This window comes from Sarcophilus harrisii, chromosome 3 (assembly GCF_902635505.1).
Source record: "Sarcophilus harrisii chromosome 3, mSarHar1.11, whole genome shotgun sequence".
In the NCBI taxonomy this organism is placed as follows: Eukaryota; Metazoa; Chordata; class Mammalia; order Dasyuromorphia; family Dasyuridae; genus Sarcophilus; species Sarcophilus harrisii.
The window spans coordinates 178,333,521-178,359,269 of NC_045428.1; the positions used below are offsets into that span (position 1 = coordinate 178,333,521).

Here is a 25,749-nt window from a genome sequence, read left to right on the forward strand (position 1 = left end):
TTCTATGTGCTGGAATGTAACAAGTTTCTTTTGTATGTGAAAGCCTTTCATTATATTTTTATTCCTCTTACCACACATCTAATGAAAAATTAGACCTTCCAAAAGGCTAATCCAGGATCATTATTTTGGAAGCTCTCCTCTGGATACACTTTAATTTATTAAAGTCTTTCCTAAAATGTTCACTCCAAACAGTATTTTGTTGCCCCAGTTCAAGAATGATAGTGACAGTGTGCTATTGTTTCCCCTTGATCTATCTTTTTAAATGCAGCCTAAAATTTCATTAACTTTCTTAGCTTCCAGATTATGCTGGTGGTACAGAACTGGGAAATCACTAAAACCCTTAGGCCTAATATCTTCTTTTTTTCTGCCTCGTACTTCTAATGTGTTTTCCATCCTTACTGTGCCAAAAGATGACAAGCTTATAATTCCAATTGACTTTAAAAACAGATTAAGCACAAATTGTCATATATGGCTGGGAGACGTTGGGAGGAATAGAGTCAGAAACAGCAACAGCAGTGGTCACTTATTACTGAAGACTTGTGTATATCTTGACCTTCTTATTACCAACTGTATTCCATTTACCTAAACACAATAAATTTGATGGATGTATCCTTGCAGCAAACATTCTCATTCAATAGATTATGTCATTGTAAGAGAGACTATGTGCTGGTGACAGAGGTAATATATATTACAGAGTGCTAAAACAATCATAGACATATCATCTCCAAACTAAATATTCACATTTAATAAGAGTGGTAGCCCCAAGTCAAAATGAATGCCAAAAGAGGTGATGGCAACAGTTTAGAGTCTCTTCAAATATGAACAGTTCATTGCTAACATGGAAGGAAACCTGAGCTAACATATAGTTGGCAACAGTGGAACAGAAAAGGAATGGACAGCTTTCAGTGATTTGGTATGCAGCATCACATTCATTCATTTACAACAAAACTGGTCTGTCAAAAATGGGGAAAGTCAGAAACTGTGAAATAAAATAAAAATTTCACAGGAATCCAGTAGGATAGTTTATCTCTCTCTAAGATGGCAGCATTTAAGTTCATCAAAAATAAAGTGCAAGTGAAAGTTTGAATCAAGATACTTGACTTAGTAAGAATGTTTTATGTTCATTGTAAGAATCCAAAATACTTTTATGAGGCCCTGAAGTATTCTTTCTAGAGATATACATATAGATAATGAGGTTAATGCACACATTGCTAGAGCTTGATCAGTGTCGGAGAGAAGAGATTTTAGGATGCCTACCAAACTGAAGGTTTACAGAGTGGTTGCACTGACCTCATTTTTATGCTTGGGAAATCTAGATGGTATTCCAATGGTATGCCATGAAATGAATCATTCTCATTGTAATTGTCTTAGGAAGCTTCTGAATATCATCTGGGAAGGTAAAGTACTGGACACTGTGGTTTTCTCTCAAGTTGAATTGTCAAGCATTCAAACTACTGAATAGAATTCAACTCCCCTGGGTGGACCACATTATTTGATTACCAAAACAGCATATTTACCTAAAATACTGTATTATGGAGAATTCACACAAAGCAAGTATTCACATGAAGGTCAAAAGAAGCAAGCAATACAAGGACACTCTTCAGGTCTCTCTGAAGAACTTTGAAATTAATTATGAGACATGGGGGACACTGGCAGAGGATCATCCATGCCCACATCAAAGAAAGTGTTGTTTTCTATGAGCAAAGAAAAATTATAGTAGCCCAAGAGAAATGTGAGATGCACACATTTAGAGATATGTCAACTCCAAATGTTAATATGGAATATTTCATGTAGACGAGCCTTTTGTTCTGAAAAACCACAATAGAGCACATTGTACCTTGACCTCACATGGTACTATCATTTTGATCCTCTTCATGAATAAACTACAAAAAACAAACATTTAATTTTAATTGTAGTAATTTAAATTTAGGTGTCTTCTTTAATTTTATTTAATTTAAATGTTTACTTTATCATGTTATCAGTATATCAGTACTATATAACAGTACTATATACCATGATTATTATCTTGTTCAATATTGTGTTTGCTCTACAGATTTCTCATCTATTTCCTCTTTCTGCTCAATGAGAGTACTATTTCTTAGCTTTTATTCAAATACAATCCACCTAGCTTACTTCCTTTAGTTTTTAGGTTTCTTCATATTGCATACATTTGCAGGATATGGAGCTATTGCTCTGACATTTTTACCTTCTTTGGTTGATTTAAGTAAATATAAATAAAAATACAATGTGATTTCCCATTTCAAGAATTAGTCATTTTCCTATCTATTGTTTTCTTTTTAAGACTAGGGGGTGGGGGAAAAGGGAGGGAAAACATTTGGAACAAAACTAGAAGCAGACATATGGTTATTTGTAATATTCATGCAAATGTAAATCCCATAAAATGTTGTAAAATTTGGAATGAAGATGGGTGTGTTATAAAAGCTGATTTAGCTAAAAATATGATTACAATTATGTTATGAGGTTTGGAATATTTTTGTGTTGCCTTCCAACTTATAAAACATTATTAAATATCTTTTCTTTTTTTAAAGCTTTTATTTTTTCAAAACATATGTGTGGACAATTCTTCAACATTAGCCCCTGGAAAATCTTGTGTTCCAATTTTCCCTCCCTTCTCCCACACCCTTGATGGCAAGTAGTACAACATATGTTAAACATGGAAGAAATATATGTTAAATCTAATGTAAGTCTCTCCAAGCCTTTCTGAAATCATCCTGCTGGTCATTTCTTACAGAACAATAATCAAATAGTGAATTCTTATTCCAAAAGCTAGAGTCCTTGGGTTTGTCAAAAGCTAGATTCCTATGGTCATTGACTATTTTTGTCTTGTGAACCTATTCTATTCCACTGATTAACTGCTCCATTTCTTGGCCAATATCAAATGGTTTTGATGACTGTTGCTTTATAATATAGTTTTAGATCTGGTATAGCTAGGCTGTAGCTTTTTTCCCAATAATTCTCTAGAAATTCTTGACCTTTTGTTCTTCCAGATGAATTTTGTTGCTATTTTTTCTAGGTCAGTAAAATAGTTTCTTGAGCGTTTGATTGGTATAGCACTAAATAAATAGATTGGTTTAGGTAGTATTGTCATCATTATTATTTTCACTCAACCTATCCAAGAGCACATGATAGTTTTCCAATTGTTTAGATCTGACTTTATTTGTCTAGAAAGTGTTTTGTAATTTTGCTTATATAGTTCTGACTTTTCCTTGGCAGATAGATTCCCAAATGTTTAAAAGTATTGACATTTATTTTAAATGGAATTTCTCTTTGCTTCTCTTGCTGTTGGATTTTGTTAGTGTGTATAAAAATTTGAGGATTTATGTGGATTTATTTTGCCTGCAACTTTGATAAAGTTGTGGATTATTCTGAATAGTTTTTTTAATTGATTCTCTAAGTATACCATCATATCATCTGCAAAGAGTGATAATTTGGTTTCCTCATTACCTACTCTAATTCCTTTAATCTCTTTTTCTTCTCTTATTGCCAAAGCTAGTATTTCTAATACAATATTGAATAGTAAAGGTGATAGTGGGCAATTTTGTTTCTCCTTGATCTTATTGTGAATGGTTCCACTTTATCCCCATTACATATGATGCTTGCAGATGATTTTAAATAGATGCTACTGAATATTTTTTAGGGAAAGTCCATACATTCTTATACTCTCTAGTGTTTTTACTAAGAATGGATGTTGGATTTTATCAAATGCTTTTTCTGTATCTATTGAGATAATCATATGGATTTTCTTAATTTGGTTATTGATATAGACAATTATGCTAATAGTTTTCCTAATATTGAACTAGACATGCATTCCTGATATAAATCCTATTTGGCCATTATGTATTATCCTGGGGTTGATTTTCTGTAATCTTTTGCTAATATTTTATTTAAGATATTTGCATCAATATTCATTAGGAAGATTGATTTATAATTTTCTTACTCTGTTTTCATCCTACCTGGTTTAGCTATCAGTACCATGTCATAAAATGAATTTGGTATGAGTCCATCTTTCCCTATTATTGCAAATACTTTATATCATATTGGAGTTAGATGTTCTCTAAATGTTTGGTGTAATTCACATGTAAATCCATCTGGCCCTAGAGATTTTTTCTTAGAGAGTTGATTTTTTCTATTTCTTTTTCTAAAATGGGACTATTGAAGTAATTTATTTTCTCTTCTGTTAATCAGGGCAATCTTTATTTTTGTCGGTATTGCTATATTTTACTTAGTTTATCAAATTTGTTGGCATAAAGTTGGGCACAATAACTCCTAATTATTGTTCTAATTTCCTCTTCATTGGTGGAAAATTCTCCCTTTTCATTTTTGAGACTAACAACTTGATTTTCTTCTTTCCTTTTTCTAATCAAATTAATTAAAGGTTTATCTATTGTGTTGGTTTTTTTCATAAAACTCACTCTTAGTTTTATTTATTAATTCAATTGTTTTTTTAAGTTTTGATTTTACTAATCTCTCCCTTTATTTTTTGAATTTCAAGTTTGGATTTGACTGGGGATTTTTAATTTGCTCTTTATCTAGCTTTTGTAGTTGCAAGCCCAATTCATTGATTTTCTCTTTGTCATTTTAGGGAAGTAAGACATAAAATTTCCCCTTATTACTGCTTTGTCAGGATCCCACAAATTTTGGCATGTTGTCCCATTGTTGTCATTCTCTTGGATCTTATTATTAATTGTGTCTAGGATTGCTGTTTTACCCATTCATTCTTAAGGATGAGATTATTTAGTTTCCAATAACTTTTTGTTCTATTTTCCCCTGGCTTTTTATTGAATGTAATTTTTATAGCATCGTGATCTGAAAAAAATGCATTTACTATTTCTGCCTTTCTGCATTTGATTTTGAGGTCTTTATGTCCTAATACATTGCCAATTTTTGTATAGGTACCATGAACTGCTGAGAAGAAAGAGTACTCCTTTCTGTCTCCATTCAATTTTCTCCAAAGATCTATCATATCTAACTTTTCTAGTATTCTATTTACCTCTTTAATTTCTTTCTTATTTTTCTAGTTTGATTTTTCTAGTTCTGAGAGAGCAAGTTTGAGATCTTCCACTATTGTAGTTTTGTTGTCTATTTCTTCTTACAGCTCTCTTAACTTCTCCTTTAGGAATTTCCATGCTATACCTTTTGGTGCATGTATGTTAAGTATTTATATTGTTTCATTATCTATGGTACCATTTAGCAAGTTATAATTTCAAAACTTCCTTATCTCTTTTAATTAGATCAATTTTTGCTTTTGTTTGATCTGAGATCAGGATGGCTACCCCTTCTTTTTTTACTTCAACTGAAGCATAATAGATTCTGCTCCAGTCTTTTACCTTGACTCTGTGTGTATTACTCTGCTTTAAATGTGTTTCTTGTAAACATATTGTAGGATTCTGGCTTTTAATTCTGTCTGCTATCTGCTTTTGCTTTAGAGGAGAGTTCACCCCATTCACATTTATGGTTAACCCCAAATTACACTTTCTCTTTGCTTTTCCCCTTTCCCTCCTCCCCAGTATTTTACTTATGAGCACCACTTGCTTCAAGCAGGTACTTCCCCTTTAGAGTCCCTCCTCCTTTCTTATACCTTTCACCTACTATTTCTGTTTTTCCTACCCTTTTGGTCTACGCTTTCCTTTTTCCCCTTTCCCCTCCCATTTTTTCTATAATGTGAGAGAAGTTTTTTCTGTGAAACCATATATATTTAATATTTTTTTCTTTGAGCCAAATCTGATAAGTGTTAAGATTCACACAATATTTACCCCTTCTTCCTTGTTTCCCTCAATTATAGTAGGTTTTCTTTGCTTCTTCTGATATGTAATTTCCCTCATTTTACCTCCACTTTCCCTCTTTTCCAGTATAATCCCCTTTCCACCTCTAATTTCTTTTAAAATTATTACAGTGAAATTAAATTATACATTCACTCTCCATGTATATGCATAACAGAATTACAGTTCATAAGAATTCTTTTCACCTTTTCATTCTTCTCTTGAGTTCTATATTTAGAGGTTAATTTTTTTGTTTAGCTATGGTATTTTCATCAGAAATAAATGGAATTCACCTGTTTTTATCTTCTTCCCTGAAAGTAAATTCTCAGTTTAACAGGATAGTTTGTTTTTGGCTGTATTCCAAGTTCCTTTGCTTTTCAGAATATCAGATTACAGGCCTTATGATCCTTTAAGGTGGAAGTTGCTAGGTCCTGAGTAATCCTTATTGTGGCTCCTGGGTATTTGAATTGCATTTTTCTGGCTGCTTTTAATATTTTTTCCTTGGTCCAATAGTTTTGAAATTTAGCCATGATATTCCTTGAAGTTTTAATTTTGGGATCTCTTTTAGGAGATGTTTCATGAATTCTTTCAATGGCTATTTTACCTTTTGATTTTGTGACATCCCAGCAGTTCTCTTTGATGATTTCCTAAAAAAATAGTGTCTAGGCTCTTTTTTTCATCATAGTTTTCAGGAAGTTCTATATGTTTTGTAAGAGATCAAGATTAAAAACTCATGCAAGTAACAGATTATTTTATAAAGTATAAATTATAAAAATGGTTGGATTATTATCTGTCATCTACTTCAAGGACAACTAGTCTGCAAGCAGGAAATTATTATGGAGGTTGGGTTTCTTGGTTTCATTTGCAAATGGGAATCTTTTTTTTTTTTCTGTAATTGTCACAAACATATGTTCTGTTGCCAAATGATAGCAACCCATGCCTTCCATCTTATTATACTACTATAGTTTTCTGTTATTTGTTTCTATCTTTGTTTCCTAAGTCAAAGGATACTATTTTAAACAGTAATTTGTATTGTTGTGTTCAGTATTGGATTATACATGAGAATGATTTGCCTTAATTATTAGTACACACACACACACACACACACACACACACATACACACACACTGAATGGTCCTGTTAGCCTGCAAATGCCTTGAGGGTAGAGGCTTTTGATTTGTTTTTTGGCATTTTTTTTTTTCCTTAGGAAACAAATTCTAAAGATAGCTAACTTCCACTTGCCAGATGTGCTATTTTTGGAATAATTTGGGTCTCTGCCAAAATACTATTTATTGCCAATCTCAGTTATGCAGGAGTACTCATCACCCTTTTAGCATGTGTTTATACTTTTTTGTTTTTAACATTGTATAAATAGGCAGCTGTTCAGGTATTAGAATACAAATTAATTACCAAACCCTTAAGGTTTACCTGATGGAAGGAAACACATTATAACCTCTAGACATGTATACTTTTCACATTTAAGTGTACTCAATTCGTCAGTTCATTCAGAAGTGAAATTTTATGCTTATAAGTTAGATATTCTTTCCTAGAAGTTGAGAGGACAGAAAATGAGTATTTTTGAGTATTAAAACTTTAAGATATTTTATTAGTAGCAAAAGAAGTTGATTAATGTTTATAGTAGATTTATACAATGAGAAAGACCAATTTGAGCTGAAATTTTCTTGATTGTTTCTTCAATGGGAAACCATTTCTAATTATTCAAATGGTTATGACTTTATTAAGGTAGAAAACTGTTAAAAGATATGTAGCAGAAAGGCAAGAAGGGGAAAACTCTAAAATTCTCAGTTGTCTTTCTGTAGATGAATATTTATTTATTTGGAGAATATCAATTAATTAACCCAGAGATTTATATCAATGAATGGGGATTATAGTGGTTGAACATGATTATTGGACTCTAAAAGTCTAATTTTTTTAATCTAATTTACAGGAGTGTAATTTACTTTCTAAACTAGCTCTTTGTTAAGTTTTGGGTTTTATCTATCATGAATACCTCTCTCCTTTCTTTATTCATTGGAATACCAAATTTGTCAAGTGACAAGAATATTAACAAATGGGGAAAACAGGTTATGGCATTAGAAATATCAGCTTGACTACCTTTCAAAACTGTTCATTTTAAATTTTAGATCCCTTTAAAAAATTACTACTTGTCTAATAAAATTGAGAATCTTCAATCCAGTAAGGGATGAAGAATTTCTCCAGACAATTTACCCATCCAGAAGCAAAAAACAAAAATAAAACACACACACACACACACACACAACACAACAACAATAACAGCAACAACAACAACAACAACAACAACAAAAATTCCTGAAATGATATAGGTGACATTTGGAGAGTCAGGCATGCCAGCATTTCAGAAGTTATAACTGAGGTCCAATTCTCCTTAATGAAAACAAAGAAATATCAGCCTGACAAAACTGCTATAAAGGATAACCCTCCATTTATATCTCATGCTATCCAGATGTCACATAGCAAGTAGAATTACAAAATGGATGAAAATAAAAACCTATGTACGTCAATGCTAGCATGTTACAATGATAAAAATTTGTATATCTTAAGAAATTTAATGAAAATACCACATATCACATCTATATTCATGTCATAAGAAAGGTCCCTCATAGAAATTCTTGCTTTTTGCTTCCACTCTTATCTCTAAAACATCCTTAAGTTGATTGCCAGAGTTTTCCCCCCTAATGTTAACAACTTAAGTAATTATTTGCCAGCAATAATCACCTGGAAGGTTTTACTGAAAGTAAATGAACATTTTACTTATATTTCAAAATATGTAATCACTTCCAGTGAGATTTTTTTAAAGTCATTTTTTTTTCTCAGTATTAAGAGATGACTTCCGGCAAAATCCCACCGATGTTGTTGTTGCAGCTGGAGAGCCTGCTATCTTAGAGTGCCAGCCTCCTCGAGGACATCCAGAGCCCACCATCTATTGGAAGAAAGACAAAGTTCGAATTGATGACAGGGAAGAGAGAATAAATGTGAGTCAACCTGAAATAACAGTTTACAGCCAATGGATATCAAAATTTTATAAAGATCATTGTTTTATGCTCAAACTTACTTCTAACAAATTAAAAACATTTTATTATCTGTATAAAATGAACATAACTCTCCATATCCCTATTAAATTTTCAATGGCAAATCATTCAAAACTAATAAAATGTAAGAAATGTTTAAAAAGTATGTGAATTGAAAAAATCATTAGAATTTTTTTTTGTTTTTGTTTTAGTATGTTCTTTTGAAAGAGTAGGGAGAATTTCAACTGGAAATTTTACTCTCTAGTACAGATTAACAACTCATTTTTACAGTTGTAATGCATTACAAGGCCACTGAGACTTATACACAGTCACACAGCTTATATGTAGCAAAGACAATACTCATACCCAGGTCTTCTTGATTTATAAATTTGGCCTTTTCTCTATTAAATATATTGTACCTTATGATGTTTACATTTATCATAAAGATAATTTTAATCATTTTTTCTTAAATTTATTTTACCACATAAGTTTTTGTGGCATTTTTATGAGAATATATTAAAATAAAATGTTTCAAAAAATCTGTTTTAACTACTTGACTATTTTACTATTTTTGGCTTAGTTTTTTTTTTTTTTTATGCATGAAAAAAATCCATGTTGGTAAAGTGGTTGATTTGTTTTATTGAGCACCACCTCAATACCTGAATATTCAATAACCTGAAGATTTTCTGAAAACAATGTTATTTGAAGCATTATTTAATATAATCCTCTTTCTTTAACATGGAATTTCACCTAATTTAACCTCTCCCTTTGATTGAATTTTGAGATAAATGTAAGCAGTCAGCCATTTCACCTGGCCTATCTATAACTGTCTTTCATTTTTTAATAATTGGATTTTTCTCATGCATATGCTAATACCATATGACCAAATCATATCCAGGAAGCATAAAGATAATATAACTTATCATTTCTACTTTGGCTATCTATGTTGATGGAATTCTCATTGCTAAAGGAAGTTTGGTTCCCAATAAGTGTGGAATATAGAGAAAAAACAGTTCTTGATCTATATTGCTTACTAAAATATTCATTGATAATATTTCCTAAGAAATTATAAAATATGTATATTAGTAGAGATGATATAGAGAAGATACTTTATGGCTTATAGAGAAAATGAGTAATTGCAAAAATTGATAGTAATGTTGAAGAATGACGAGATGGGTAGGCAGAGGGCTTTTCTAAGACATTTGAAGACAAATGAAAAATACATTTGGTAATGTTTTCCTTTGGTGTAATTCTAATGTAAATTTTGAATTATTCCTGATTCATATGGGGACTGGGCACTGAAAGCTAGGGTATCTTTTCTTCCCTACATATTTCATTAGAACATCTACCCCACATATCATATAAAGGATCCTATTGTTAAAACTAAGACTCAGGCCTCCCAAGAGTTCTCTGCTAGTCTTAGTATATGCCTGATGCCTCCATATTTGGTCTCTAAATGATTCCACTAGACTTGTGATGGAAAAAGCCATTTGCATCCAGCAGGAAAGCTATAGAGACTGAATGAATGAAAACATAATGTTTTCACTTTTATTTTTTTGGTTATTATTTGTTTGCTTTTTTCCCTTTCTTGTATTTTTTTTTAATTTTTCTTGCACAGCATGACAAATATGGAAATATGTTTAGAAAAATTGCATATGTTTAACCTATATTGAGTTGTTCACTGCCTGAAGAAGGGGAAAAACAGGGAGACAAATTTGGAACATACAATTTTGCAAAGATGAATGTTGAAAACTATCTTAGCATGTATTTAGAAAAATAAAAAGCTATGTATGCTGCTAATGATTTGATTATGATTCAAATATTTAATATATTTCCATAACCTTGAATATTTTATTCAAAACAGATACGTGGTGGGAAACTGATGATTTCAAACACTAGAAAGAGTGATGCAGGCATGTATACCTGTGTTGGCACAAACATGGTGGGAGAACGAGACAGTGATCCAGCAGAAGTGACTGTCTTTGGTAAAGACATCTCTTAAAATTATTATTTTTGTTATAGATTATAAATATTTAATCTATTAAAAACTATGGTTAGTTTGCAAATTATAAGAAAATATCATGGATTTTATGCAATTTGAATGGCAAGTAAATTAACAAATTAGTATGATTATCCTGTTTTTTAGTGTGACTTGTGTTTCATATTTAATCTTAGATCCCTGATCAAAAGAACTTGAAACTTTAATAACCTCATTATATTCTGTAAAATGTGCATTTATCGTTTTTGGCCTACATATTTATCACATATTTGAGAGAGCAGTTTTATTGGGTAGAAAGAAGATTGAATTTAGAGACAAACTAATCAATTCAATCTCAATCTGTGTAACTGTGAGCAAATCACATAATCTCCCTTGTGATCATTTTCTTCATCTGTCAGGCTCCTACTTGTTCTAAATTTTATGATTTTATGCTTGCATTTTGTGTTTTTTGTCGATCATGTTCTTTTAAATTTTATGTCTAGTACAGGAGAAATATAGGGATGAAAAATCTAAGGAAATTGTATATTGTTTATCTTTAGGAAAACACAAAGATAAGGCATTTTCTTTTTGTATTTAATTTAAATACAATATGAACTTCTTACAACTATTTAGTCTTTCATGTGCTGTAGTTAAATAGAAATTTACTTGTGTTCACAAGATACATTTTGACTTTTAAATTGTGAGGGCTTAATTAAGTGATCAAAAACCAGACAATGATTCCTATTTATGATTAGGGATCTGTGACTGATAACAAATCAAACAATTTTGAATTTTCCTAGTTGAGTCGGGTAATGTGTAGTAATTCTATTTCAGGTTTTATTGAGGAATCATCATATGTAGAGTTTAGAATTTAGGACCCAAAGTTCAGAATTCAGGTAACAGTTTCAAAGAAGATAATTTAGAATTTATGTCAAGAAAAATAGGAAATGGAATGCTTAAAAAGGTCATCCACATTGTCATCTTTCTGTCCCTACATGTCTTCACAAATGCTAAATCAGCACTTGTTGGATATGTTTTAGTGGGTAGTGTGTGTGTGTGTGTGTGTGTGTGTGTGTGTGTGTGTGTGAATAAGGTGAACTCATTTGCTTTGAGGTCTCTTCCAACTCACAAATTGTGCAATTATATTATTGTGACAGGGAAAGGAAGGGAAAGTTAACTTTTGAAAGAGGGGAAATGTGGAGAAATAGAGGTAAAATGTTAGATAGAAGAGAGAGAGAATTAAAGTGATTTGGAAAACTGAGAACATTTTGAAGTCAGTACCAAAAAATCTTGTTCTAGTCTCAGGGTGATTTGAAGAAAAGAAGTTTAACTATATAATATTTTTCATAGCACAAATAATGCATCTGTAACCTTCATAAATTTTAATTTTTCTGCTTCAAAATAATGATCATGGTTTTCAATAAAAGACATAAAAAGTGCTTACTTCCTGATGAGACCACAAGATTTGCCACTGTGTGATTATAGAAGCCATATAGATACCTAAAGAAGCACAATCCCTGTTCCATGGGATTGTGACATTGCTTAACTTAAGGATAGGACAGAAATCCTTAAAAGTTGTTTTATTATTCTTGACATATACATACAGAGGGTTAAGTTTATGAATATATAGAAGACACCAAGCCCCTATTTTCAGTCACTTTGAAAACTGAGTAATGTCTGGTAATAACCCCTTTGAATATTTAGCAGTTGAGGGTCCAAATTGTCAAAACACTGGGATAAACAAAAAATTTAAAAGAAAATGAATAGTAAAAATATGGCCAATCAAAATCTATGTGCAATTTCCATCCTTGAGAGCTCTGAGATGTATTAATTTAGCTTTAAAATTCTTTAGTCAGCTATAATATCCTAAAATAGTCTTTAGATTATAACTAGTAAAGTATAGCTTCTACTTCTATGTAAAATTAGTGGTCAATAAAAGCTGACTTTGTGAAGCTGCATATTACATATCTTCTATTTAGAAGAATTTTCTACTTAGTTTTATTCTAATGTCTTTAGGAATGCTTCAATGTAGAAGTATCATTCAATGCTAAAATGTAAATAAAAGAATGGGAATAATATTGCCACCAGTAAAACATTGAAGTGATTTAATCTAATGTTTGAAGAATAAGAACTGTAAGAAATGTAATTGAATTGGAATAATTTTCCTGTATATTCTTCTATACCACCATTAAAAAATACTTGGCCATAATCTTTTATTCCTGAAATACAGAGGTAATATAGACATATTCTACAATATTCCATTCAGAGTTCCAACCCTCTTCTTATTTTCTCTTATAAGATCTCCCTTGGATGATTTCACTTGCTTTCATGAGTTTAATTATTATCTCTATTAAGATAAGTCATATATACATACACACATATATGTGTGTTTGTACATAAATATGTACCTATATAAATACAGGCACATACAGATACTCACATTCACATACATACACATACACAGTGCCTCTGTGGATCTCTAATCCTGTATCATGAACTCATCTATGAATTTCTCATAGATATATCAAATTGACTATCTCCAAAAAGGAATTGATTATCTTTTCCTCCAAATCCTCACACTACCATCATGCATAGGTTCATGACCTCAATTTCATCCTTTACTCTTTACTCTCACCCTCCCATATATCTAATCAACTAATATATATTATTGTTTCTACATTTGCAATATTTTGTATACATCTCATTCCTATAGTCACACAGCTAAGCAACTTAGTTCATGCTCTAGACAACTTTGACCTTTATGGCAGCAACAGAATTCTGATTCATCTTTCTGCTTCTAGTTCTTCCTCACTCCAATGTATTCTTTTACTAAAAGACAAAAGAATTTTCTTACAATGCATATTTGCATCACCTACTAATCAGGGAGTTGTTAAGTGTTAAGCCATGGGAGTTGATTTAATCTTAGAAAGAGTTATTTTGGGCCAGAACTTGAAACAAGGTACTAAGTGGAACTGATTGAACAATGCTTGTGTTCACACCTTTAGAGAGCTCATAAGTATCTAAGTACTCAATGGAGTTCACACGTGTGGGAGGATGCAGGGCTTAGTAGGGCTTAGTCCGAATTTACACCTCCCTTATGGCCAGAGAGCACTCTGGGAGATAACCCAGAATCCCTCTCCCTCCAGAAGGCGGAGTTAACTTTTGGGAGATCACATATATAGGGAGCTTTTGAAGCTTGAGTTTAGTTCTTCTTGTGGGACTTAGGAGAGAGAGACTCTGGAAGAAAGCCTACAAGCTCTAACTTCGAGGCAAGAGAGATCCATTGCATCTTCCCAACTTGGTGCTGGCTGGAGGCTGAAGAAAGAGGCAGAAGCCAAGGACAAAGCTGCAAGAGCTCAAGCAGAGAGATAGGTCTCTGAACTAACAGGGCTAATTTGGAAGGAGAAATAAACGTTTGCATTTTTACCAGCTGGCTGTGATTTTGGAGTAATTATTGATTGTAACTTAAACTAAGGTTGCCTCCAGAAAACCTTCACATACAATGGCTTGCTATTATCTCCAGCATCAATTATCTTCTTGTTTCTAATCTTAGACTTTGTTATTCTCCATACATCATAGGTTTAGCAGTACCAGATGTTAAACTATATTTTAAAGCAATGATTCAGCTACTTGTTCCTTGTACATATCACTCTTTGTTTCCATCTCTTGGCAGTGATTTTCCTCTGTCTTGAAGTCTCATCTCTCCTATGCTTAGACCTTTCTAGTTCCATCAGTTGCTGGTGCCTTCCCCTATGAAACTACTTCCTATTAATTCTGTATATAACTTTTCATGTACCTACAGATTTCCATGTTTTCTTCCCTACTTAAATATGAGAGCTTTAAGGGAGAGGACTGTTTTTATCTTTCTTGGTACCCTCAGCATTTATCATAATGCTTGCACAGTGTTTGTAAATGCTTAATAATTTTTAATTGGTTGCATATTTATGGAACTGATTTTAAAAGTTCTATAATGCTCATAGTTTGATAAAATTATTCAAGTATAAATTATATACAAATAAAAGCCCCCACTATTTACAGTTGCATCTTTCAGTTTGACATGTCACTAGAAATGCTCCTTGACAATTATATTCATGGAAGATTACATCCATGTGTGTGATCACATATCCTTCTTTTAGGTCTCAGGTGATATTAATAATCAAAAGAGCCTCAAATAAAGTTATTTCTTCTATCTTATCAAGGGAATTTTTATCACCCTACATACTATATACATGAAGACACATTATAAGGAAACTTTTTATATCAAATATGTTCTTTAAAATCAGTTTATGAAACTACTGTATGTTTATTGGGATCTTATCTTTTCTGTACTATATTACATTATTCAAAACATGTATTACACTATTTGTAGTGTAAATGTAAAACTATTGGTAAACTTTTTCATGATTTACTTTCTTGATGTTCATTATTGTCCCCCTCATATAAATTGTGAAAATGATAAAGGTAGGCTTGTGGATTGATTTTTTTTTTAATGTTTCCCTTTTTCAATTATAATAGTATCAAAAATTCCCCTTCCTCATGCATTATATTATTGAGTTCAAACATGCATTGCTATTGATGGGGGAAAATTGTCTATAAAAATTTTGAAATATCATTTGCTATTTTCACCTTTCTGCTGTCTTCCTTCAAAGTTCATTCTAAAATTATTTTTCATTATTTGGTTTACTTGAGCTTCATGCCATGGTTTCTTCAAACCTTGCTATTTATTGCACATGATATGCCAACTAAAATTTCTCACCATAATGTCAAGTGATATGGTTAACAATTTTTTTCATTCTTCTCTGCAATATTTTTTCCTAAAGAATTGTAAACTTACTCTAAAATAGTGTTGCATATGAATTCTATTTCTTCCCATTTGACAAGGAGATTTTGCATTTTCTGATTGAGAGGGTTTCAAGATTCTTTTGGCACCTTTGTTGTGGCAATTACTTTATATTCAATTGATGGTCCTTAGGAATTTTAAATATTCTAGGCTTGTATCATTTATCAGTTGGGTATATTTAGGTATAACTAGTTCATCTATTCTCTGCCCTATCCTTTATTCTCAAATCCCTTGTTTCTTTCTCCCATTGTTAACTATATCTTAAAACTTAAACTTTATTGATTATGTCTGCTCCAGTTCACATATTACTGAATAGAACTGAAGTACAATTGAATCCACTAAAAATTTATATTCTCTCACCTTACTGCATCAGGGAAGTCATTTACCCCTCCCTAATTGATTTTCAACACTCTACAAAGAGATAATTCCAAACCTTGTGTTTCACTGAAATGGCTTTTGAGAACATAATTTTAAAATATCATGACAATTGAAAAAGAATTTAAATCAGCAAACATTTATTAAATATATGCTATGTGTCAGGAATTATGTTAAGAGCTAGGTATAAAAAGAATGACAAAAAAGCAGTTAAAACTAAAATAACCCATGCCTCAGGAAGCTATTTTCAGAGAGATCACATTCTAATGGAGGAAACAATATGTAAATATCCATCTACAAACAAGACATATACAAGATTAAATGTAAATAATCTCAAAGAGAAGATATTGAGATAAATGACAATAAGGTTGAACTTTAGGTGAAATTTAAAGGAATCTAATAAGTTAGGATACAGAGATTCATCTCCAGAAGTGGTGGTTCCACAAATGGAGTAGGGCAAATAAAAATGCCAAGAGTTTTGAGTTGGTATGTCATATGCAAGAAATAGTAAGGAAGCTAGTGACATTGGATTTCAGAGTAAGTACAAGAAGCCTGGAAATACAGGAAAGGGGCACAGGATTTATTTGAAAACGATAGGTAACTACTAGAATTTTATTAAATTAAAGGGATAGAGGTAACATGGTAAGATCCACACTTCAGAAAATCACCTAAATAGCTAAGTGGAGAATGGACTGGAAAGTGAGGATATTTGAGACAGGAAGGAAATCCAGTGGACTATTGCATTAATGTCAGGCATGAAGAGATGAGAGCCTATATTAAGATGATAACAGTGTTGACAACAGAAGGGGATATATGCAAGAGATGTTATAAAGGCAGAAACAACAGGACTTGGTAAGTTATCAGATAAAGTCCAGTGAATGAAATGGAAGGAGAGAAAGAGAGACAGAGACAGAGAAACAGAAAGAAATTTAGTATGACGTTAAAGTTGAGAGCTTGAATGTGTGGAAGAATGGTAGTATTCTCAACAATAATGCGTAGGTTAGAAAGAAGTTAGGATTTTGAGGAAAAGATAGTGATTTCCATATTGGACTGGTTGAATTTAAGATGTACAATAATCTATATGAGATTGTAGGTCAGAGCAATAGTTAAGGTAGGACTAATAGATCTGAGAAGTAACTATAAAGGGATGATAGTTGAATCCAAGGGAGCTGATGAGAATATTAAGTGAAATAGTATAGACGTAAAAGAGAAAAGGTCCCCAGGAAAGAGCTTTGGAGAATCTCCATGATTAGCATATATGACTTGCATGACTGTCCCAAAAAAGGATACCAAGAAATAATAGTCAGACAACTAGGAAGAGAATCAGAAAAAAACAATGTAAACCTAAAAAAGTATTAGTAAGAGGATTTTCTTTTTTCTTTTTTTAATTTTAATTTTTATTATTATTATTTTTTATTATAATAACTTTTTTATTGATAGAACCCATGCCAGGGTAATTTTTTTACAACATTATACCTTACACTCACTTCTGTTCCGATTTTTCTCCTCTCTCCCTCCTTTCCCTCCCCTAGATGGCAAGCAGTCCTATATATGTTAAATATGTCGCAGTATATCCTAGATACAATATATGTGTGCAGAACTGAACAGTTCTCTTGTTGCATAGGGAGAATTGGATTCAGAAGGTAGAAATAACCCAAGAAGAAAAACAAAAATGCAAGCAGTTTACATTCATTTCCCAATGTTCTTTCTTTGGGTGTAGCTGCTTCTGTCCATCATTGATCAATTGAAACTGAGTTAGGTCTCTTTGTCAAAGAAATCCACTTCCATCAGAATACATCTTCATACAGTATTGTTGTTGAAGTATATAATGATCTCCTGGTTCTGCTCATTTCACTTAGCATCAGTTCATGTAAGTCTCTCCAAGCCTCTCTGTATTCATCCTGCTGGTCATTTAGTAAGAGGATTTTCTCAAGGAAAAAAAAACCCAAATCTATAATAGTCTTAGAACGAAATGTATTATACCATTTGATGAAGAAGAGCAAGCCAGGAAGGAGATGAAGTTCCCTCTCCCCCAAACTCTAGAAAATCATATTATATAGGATTTAGACAAGTCAAATCAAACTATGGAACCACCCTTACCCTGTAAAACAATAGAATGACAGAGTCTAGAGTTGGAGGTATTTAGAATCAGAGTGCTAGAACTGGAGACATTTAGGGTTAGGGTTACCTAACCCTGTACCTGTACCTGGGATAACTCAAAATTCACTGTAGCTATCCCCAGAGTTTCTGAAAGAGTTATAGATGCCAGGTGACATTCTGGATACAATGTATTTTCCCAGAATAACATAATAATAAATCAAAATAATAGATACATAAATATAATAATTTTTTTTCCCTACAAGGTGAACAACAGTATCAAAGTCTCCAGAGGTCAAGAAGTTAAAAATATATGACACTTAAAAGTTTCACTGGTAATTTTGGAGAGAGAGTAATTTAATTTGAGACATGAGTGTTTTGCACCTATGTGTATTCATGTAGTTTTGTGATGTCTTTTTATTCAAATATAAGTGCAATGTTAACATTTAAGGTAATTTTTGTTGAAAAGGTGAAACAAAAAATATTATACCCATTTTAGTTTAACTCCAACAATACTTTACCTATTTTAGTTTAAGTTCCATAAATTAGGAACTCCAATATTCTGAACCCTGCATTACAAGCTACTTTTTGCTTGTTTCTTAATATCTTTTTTGACACAAATTTATTACTGAAAATATGACATGGATAAGGAAACTGGTGTTGAATGCTAAATATCTATATCATGTGTAAAACTGTAGCAGCTCTTTTGGTGGAGGCAAGGAAATGAAAATTGAGAGGATGCACATTGATTGAAGAATGGCTGAGTAAGTTATGGTAAATTAATATAATGGAATACTACTGTCCTATAAGAAATGATGAACAGATTGATTTCAGAAAAGCCTGGAAAGTCTTACATAAAATGATTCTGAGGGAAGTGATCAGAACCAGAAAAACCTTGTGCATAGTAACAGCGATATTGTGTGATGGTCAACTATGATAGATTTAGCTCTTTTTGGCAATAACAATCCAAGACAATTCCAATAGACTTTAGATGGAAAATGCTGTCCACAACCAGAAAAAGAACTAAGGAGACAGAATGTGGATCAAAGCATACTATTTTCACCAACCACTTTTGGTTGTTTTTTGTTTTGCTTTATTTTGTTTCTCTTTTGATTTTTCTTTGCCAAAATGACTCATACAAATTGATTGTACATGTATAACCTATGTCAATTTGCTTGCTTAGGTTAAAGGAAAGGAGGAAGTAAGGAAGAGAGGGTGAAAAAAATTAGATCTCAAAATCATACAAAAATAAATGTTAAAAAATATCTTTACTTGTAACTGGAAAAATAATACACTATAAAAAATTTTAAAATACTCATATAATTGTTAAGGATGGCAGTGAAATGATGACTAAAAGTATCAGTGTTTTTTCACTATATCTTCCTATAATTACCTATGCTTCTTCTATGAGTCATATTATTGAAGACATTAGAGTCCATTTCTCTATTTTTCATGATTCTTTAAGTAATAATCATTGTTTTAGGATTGTCTAGGTTATTTATGATTACAAGACTCTAACACTTCAAAACATAAGCAATTTTATTTTTTAAGCATTTTAATTTTTAAAATATGTCCATAGATAATTTTCTGTTAGGATTCTTATAAGGTGCTAAGTAAGTGCAATTAAGGAGACAGTGGTTAAATCTAGTTTAGTATTGATTTAATCTTACAACAAATAGTGGTTTCCTAGTGATATAATGATTGGTGTATACTCAGTGTGGAACATATAACTCAGTGTCAGGGCCAGAAAGGACAAGCATACTAGAAGCTCTTGCAGGCTAAGAGAGATTCATTTCATCTTCCACCTTTGTTGTGAACTGGAGGCTGAAGTACAAACCTTTGGGAGTTGGGAGAACTAAGGAAGACAGAGAAGTGGTGGCAGGTTGCCCTGTGGAGAACACTGAAACCAAGATTTGGAAGGCCTCCAGAAAACTAGCTGAAGCCCAAGTGGAGGAGATAAGACTTTGAAGGAGACATTAAGGATTTGGACTTTAATTCCTGGCTTCATTTGGGGTGATTACACTGAATTGAAACAAAGGCTGCCTCCAGAAGCCACCCAAGAAACCTGCTCCCAGAAAATATTATATTTTAGAGAAGAACATTATCATTTTCAACATTCACCCATGCAAAACCTTGTGTTCCAAGATTTTTTTCTCCTTCCCTTCCCCCACCTTGCCTCCCTTAGATGGCAGTTAATCCAATATATGTGAAACATATGGAATTCTTCTACACACATTTCCACAATTATCATGCTGCACAAGAAAAATCAGATCAAAAAGGGGAAAAAAATGAGATAGAAAACAAAATGCAAGCAAAAAAAAAATGAAAATACTATGTTGTGATCCAAACTTAGTCCCCACAGTCCTCTCCTGGGTTCAAATAGCTCTTTTCATCACAAGACCATTGTAACTGGACTGAATCACCTTGCCATTGAAAAGTGCCAGGTCCATTAGAATGGATCATTGTATAATCTTGCTGTTGTTGTGCACAGTGATCTTCTGGTTCTACTCATTTCACTTAGCATCAGTTCATGTAAGTCTCTCCAGGCTTCTCTGAAATCATCCTGTTGATTGTTTCTTATGGAACAATAATATTCCATAATATTCATGTACCATAACTTATTCAGTCATTCCATAACTGATGGACCTCCACTCGGTTTCTAGTTCCTTGCCAAGACGAAAAGGCCTGTCACAAACATTTTTGCACATGTGAGTCCTTTTCCCTTTTTAATGATCTTTTTGGGATACAGGCCCAGGAGCGACACTGCTGGATCAAATGGTATGCATTGATAGCTCTTTGGACATAGTTCATATTGCTGTCCAGAACGGTTTGATCAATTCACAACTCCTCACCAATGTATTAGTGGCCCAATGTTCCCACATTCCCTTCACCATTCATCATTATCTTTTCCTGTCATGTTAGCCAATCTGAGAGGTGTGTAGTGGTATCTTATAATTGCTTTAATTTGCATTGCTCTGATCAATAGGGATTTGGAGTATTTTTTCATGTTACTAGAAATGGTTTTAATTTCTTCATCTGTAAATTGTTTGTTCAAGGATATGCAATTTTAAAAGATATGAGCTGTATAGTACAGCCATATATACATACATATATATAATATATATTAAAAGAATGATAGATTAATTTACATTATTTATTCTCCCCAAATTTATATATTAAACAGGTTCTTGTTCATTCCAAAAATGACTAATGAACACTTTAGAACCTCAAAGAGAGGACACCTTTGTGAATAAAAAAAGTATAAAAAAGAAAATGGCAGAACTAAAAAAAAAAATTAATCCATATTGCATAGTTGCCTAATTAAAGCTTTTGAAGAAGGAGATTAAGGTTGGGGTGGGAAGGAGAGAATTTTTAAAGAATATTTAATTAATATTAAGAATATTTATCAGATATTACTCATGCCAGTTATAATCCCTGGAGACATAAAGCTGATTTGGGAAAATTGTCATTAAAATTATGTAGCGTTAAGAGATTATAATCCTAATTATCTTTAAGGATGGAAAGACTTTATCTATATTTGTTAGGAATTTGTGATGCTTTGTTTCTTAATGCTATACTTTTCTTCCTAACTACAGCTTTGAATTTAGGGAAATATTTACTAAGTCTCTAGTTTTACATTTATTCTACCTGTTGAAGATGCCAGGCATTTTGTGATTTACATTGTTATCACTTTGCCTTTAAAATGGATTACTTTAATACATAATTTCAAGTTGCTTAGCTTATTTAACTCAATTTTTTTTTACATTCTGGTTAAATCACATTTTAGCAAATGCATTTGAATTTCTTATTTATTCCTAAACTGTTCTACCTTTCTGATGAGGTTTTGGGAAAATATGTATTTATTACATAATATAATTTTATAAATATATTTATACATAACAAACATTCAAATATAATAATATACAAAATTACATATTGTATAAATTATATAAAATGTATAACAATAAATAAAAATACAAATAAATAATGTATTTTGTACATGATATATATTTTCCTTCATAGTGTGTGTGTGTGTGTGTGTGTGTGTGTGTGTGTTTCCTGCTTTAGGGTTATTCTGTTTAGATAGTTATCAGAGACCACAGGACCACTACAGTTTTAGGATGCCTCTTTCAAATTATGTTAATTTTGTGATTTCTAATTTGAAGTGTTGTGGTTGGTAAAAAATATATTTCAAAAATTACATACTAATGTAAGTGTGTAGACATAAAAGAAAGTTCTAGAAAATAATTATCTGTGTCAATCACAAGGGCTTAATTGCCTCAATTATTAAATTTTGCAATGTTGAAAAATTATCTGGAATAATCTATTGCCATTCTGGTTCATTCAGAAAATTCTTTCTAAATATAGAATATTATAAGATCATAGATCTGTCAGTAGAATGGACCTTAAAACTATCTAGTCCCACTCCCTCAGTTTTATATTTAGAAATTCTATCTCAGAGAGATTAAGCAACACGTCAAAAATTGATTTACATCTCTGGGCTTCCATTTCCTCAACTGTAAAAAAAAGGATTGGATTAGATGCTTTCTGGGGTCCCTTGAACTATAGGTCATCAATACTATGATTTTAAGGTTTTTCTCTGAAAATTTCCTGAAATCTTTAGGAAAATAGAAATTACTTTTGTCTTCCTTTTGGAAAGATAGATATTAAAATTTAAAAAATTATTTATCTAGACTTCTATGCATGTTGTTTATAACATAAAACAATCATGTATAGATGGGCACATCATTTTAAAAATAATTTATTTTTCATATGTACTTCAGAATTAGAACCTATACATTTATATAGAAAAGATGCTGTTTTATCAAAAGAGGACTAGGAGTTAGACTCTCTGGTTATGAATCTTAAATCACATAATTTCTCTCATCTTTTCTAAAATGGAGAAAATCGTATTTCTATCCTTCCAACTTAAGTCAGTTCTTGTGAAGATCAAATGAAATAATATTATATGTGGAAATGCCTTACAAGTAATATTGTTTGAAATGAAAGTATTGTTATTATTTGAAGCTACTTTCAGATATCAAATCATTAAGAGATTATATATTTATAAACTGTTAAAATGTTGAGTATTTTAGCAATAATATAAAAAGCACCTACTGAATATTGAGAGACTCTTAAAATCCATTTAAGTGTAATTCAATTTTCATTATATATAGAATTTTATCTCATTAGACAACATTCTTAGGATAGAAAGAAATATCTTAAGGTAATTAAAACTTAATCACATTTAAACCACTAATACATGATAATTTCATCTTTTTGGAGAGGCACATGGAGGCCAATAATTCACAATTAAAAACTGTGATACAGTCTTTCTAATTAAAAATGGACATTGTTAGTACATGGACAATGAATTTAAAGAAAGGGAACAGTTAGTACCATGCCTAGTCTATGGTTTTTTCCAGATGAAGTTATTTCATTGAATAATAATAACTGCTATAGATGCAAGTCTAGCAGTTATTAAGTGGTGATAGTTGTCTGGTTACTGATTGCCTTATTTACTTCATAGTGGCACAAACATATAATATGTAACTTTGAAATGATAGGGTGACTATACTTTGAATTTATGAAAACTGTCAATTTAAACACATTACATTTTACATGTTGTTGACAAAATTATAATGTTTTATTATGTCACTATACTTAGGTACTTGACTTTTTTAGCCCCCAAAGTTTCATTTTCCTAAGTTCCTATTTGGAATTTTACAGAGAGATTTGACTGCTGAGAGCTGGTTGCTATAGCACTTATTTTCTCCAGAGTGATTAGCTTTGTAAGCAAGTTATGCAGGTGGTTCAAATATAGTTAATCTTATATAAGGAACTGTAATTGAACTGGCGATGGCATTCTCTTTAATCACTCCCTTGTTGTATAATTAGAGATTCACTATTCAGAAGATAGCCTTAGTGATACATGGGCAGAAAACTACATAAGAAATAACTTTCTTCTCAATTTATGTCACTTATGCTTCATAAAAAGGAACAACATGGATAAAATGTCATTATAATTTTCACATACCTAATATTATGCCTGAACCTTAATAATCCATTGTTTATCCCTTATGCTTCTAGTAGTTTGCCAAATTAGACACTAGATAATATAATATAGATTTTTTAAAGGACATTTGTCCTTCATTGATTTGACCAATAGAATTATTAGAAAGTTATCAGTGAGATTCTATTCATATGAAACAAAAGTATTTACGAGGTACATCTTTCTTTATATTTATCAGCAACTATTGACTTAACATCTGTTTAATAGGCAATTCGCAGTCTTTTTATTTTTCTATTTAACTCTGGTAGACTTTGTATTTTTAATATGGTTGCATATGCAAAGTATTTAAAATTAAAATGTCGTTTGCCTACATTTAGCCTCTTTAATTTGGACAAAAGAATTCAATGATTTTATAGAGATGATATATCACCACAGAAACAGCTGCACTTGTCAAAACATGAATATTTTCTTCCTAAAAGATGACATTTCCTTATCAGAATTTTTAAAGTAAACTTTACATGCTTCACTGTATCATTTTGCTATAGTGATGTCTTATTTCTTTCAATAGATGCAAAAGTTAAAATGCAATTGGGTTTCTCAAATTACATTTGAATATATCAAGTGATTTGCATTTGGGTCATTATTTTATGCCATCCATGGCTTTCTGAATATTTCAATCAAAACTTTTTTCACCCAAGCAAAACTTTAATACCTCTAACTCTCCGGGGCTACTTTCAATCCTAAGCAGGCTCTCCTTTGAGCAGAAGAGGATAGAAAATGTCCATTACTAAGTTTCTGGTCCCAGTTTTACTGGTCACAACAATAACAAACCAATCTATTTCTTTTTCCTCTTGAAATTGTGGCTCAAGTATCTTTAGGGGCACCAGCATAAAATGACTTGAAACAAAACATACTCACACATAATTTGCAAGGACATTTCAGTTGAGGGAAAAAGGACAGTTTGGAAGGTTTTCATTTGTAAAATGGGAATACTAATAATGTTTCCTCCCACCATAGTTGTGATGATCAAATGAGATTTAAAAAATGGTGTAATAATTGTAAAGTGTTTTGCAAATCCTAAAGTTTCTTATGGAACAATAATATTCACAATATTCACAAAGGGATAAAAAGAAATAATGGCAGGAGGTGAAATCATGGAATTGTATATTCCTATGTTATACTAGAAGATTTAGTTTTATTGAAAAGCCATTGAAATAAAATAATACTTTGAATTATCATTTATGGTCATTTAGTGATAAGATTCTAGTCCTCTTTCCTCATTTTTGCAGTAGTGGTACCTGAAATCAGGAAGGTAAAATTCCATGCCCAAGATTATGTAAAAAGTGAAGACCATAGTATACTTCATGAATTCATGAAATCAAGAGTAAAATTAATTGGATATGCCTTTATCAAAATTAAGTATCAAAAGTTATCATAAGAAAAAATCATTCATATAAAATATCAATCAATTCAAATGAAATATTTTAGATGTTACAACTTAAAAAAAAATAGGACTATTACATTTGTGCATCTATAAACCAATATAAATAAGAAGGTCTCATTATCTAAGGATAATATGTACAAGAAAAAGCCCAATTAAAGATAATACATTTAAA

General features: G+C 31.6%; 1 protein-coding gene across 11 annotated transcripts in view; it reads left to right on the top strand.

The window, feature by feature from the left end:
- Positions 1-25,749, top strand: part of ROBO2 (roundabout guidance receptor 2) — a 606,204-nt gene that overhangs the window by 297,158 nt on the left and 283,297 nt on the right. For all 11 annotated transcript variants that reach the window (XM_031958824.1, XM_031958826.1, XM_031958829.1 and 8 more), the window contains exons 3-4: positions 8,637-8,794; positions 10,695-10,815. In XM_031958824.1, the coding sequence (XP_031814684.1) occupies positions 8,637-8,794; positions 10,695-10,815 (279 nt within the window). The remainder of the gene's footprint in view (positions 1-8,636; positions 8,795-10,694; positions 10,816-25,749) is intronic.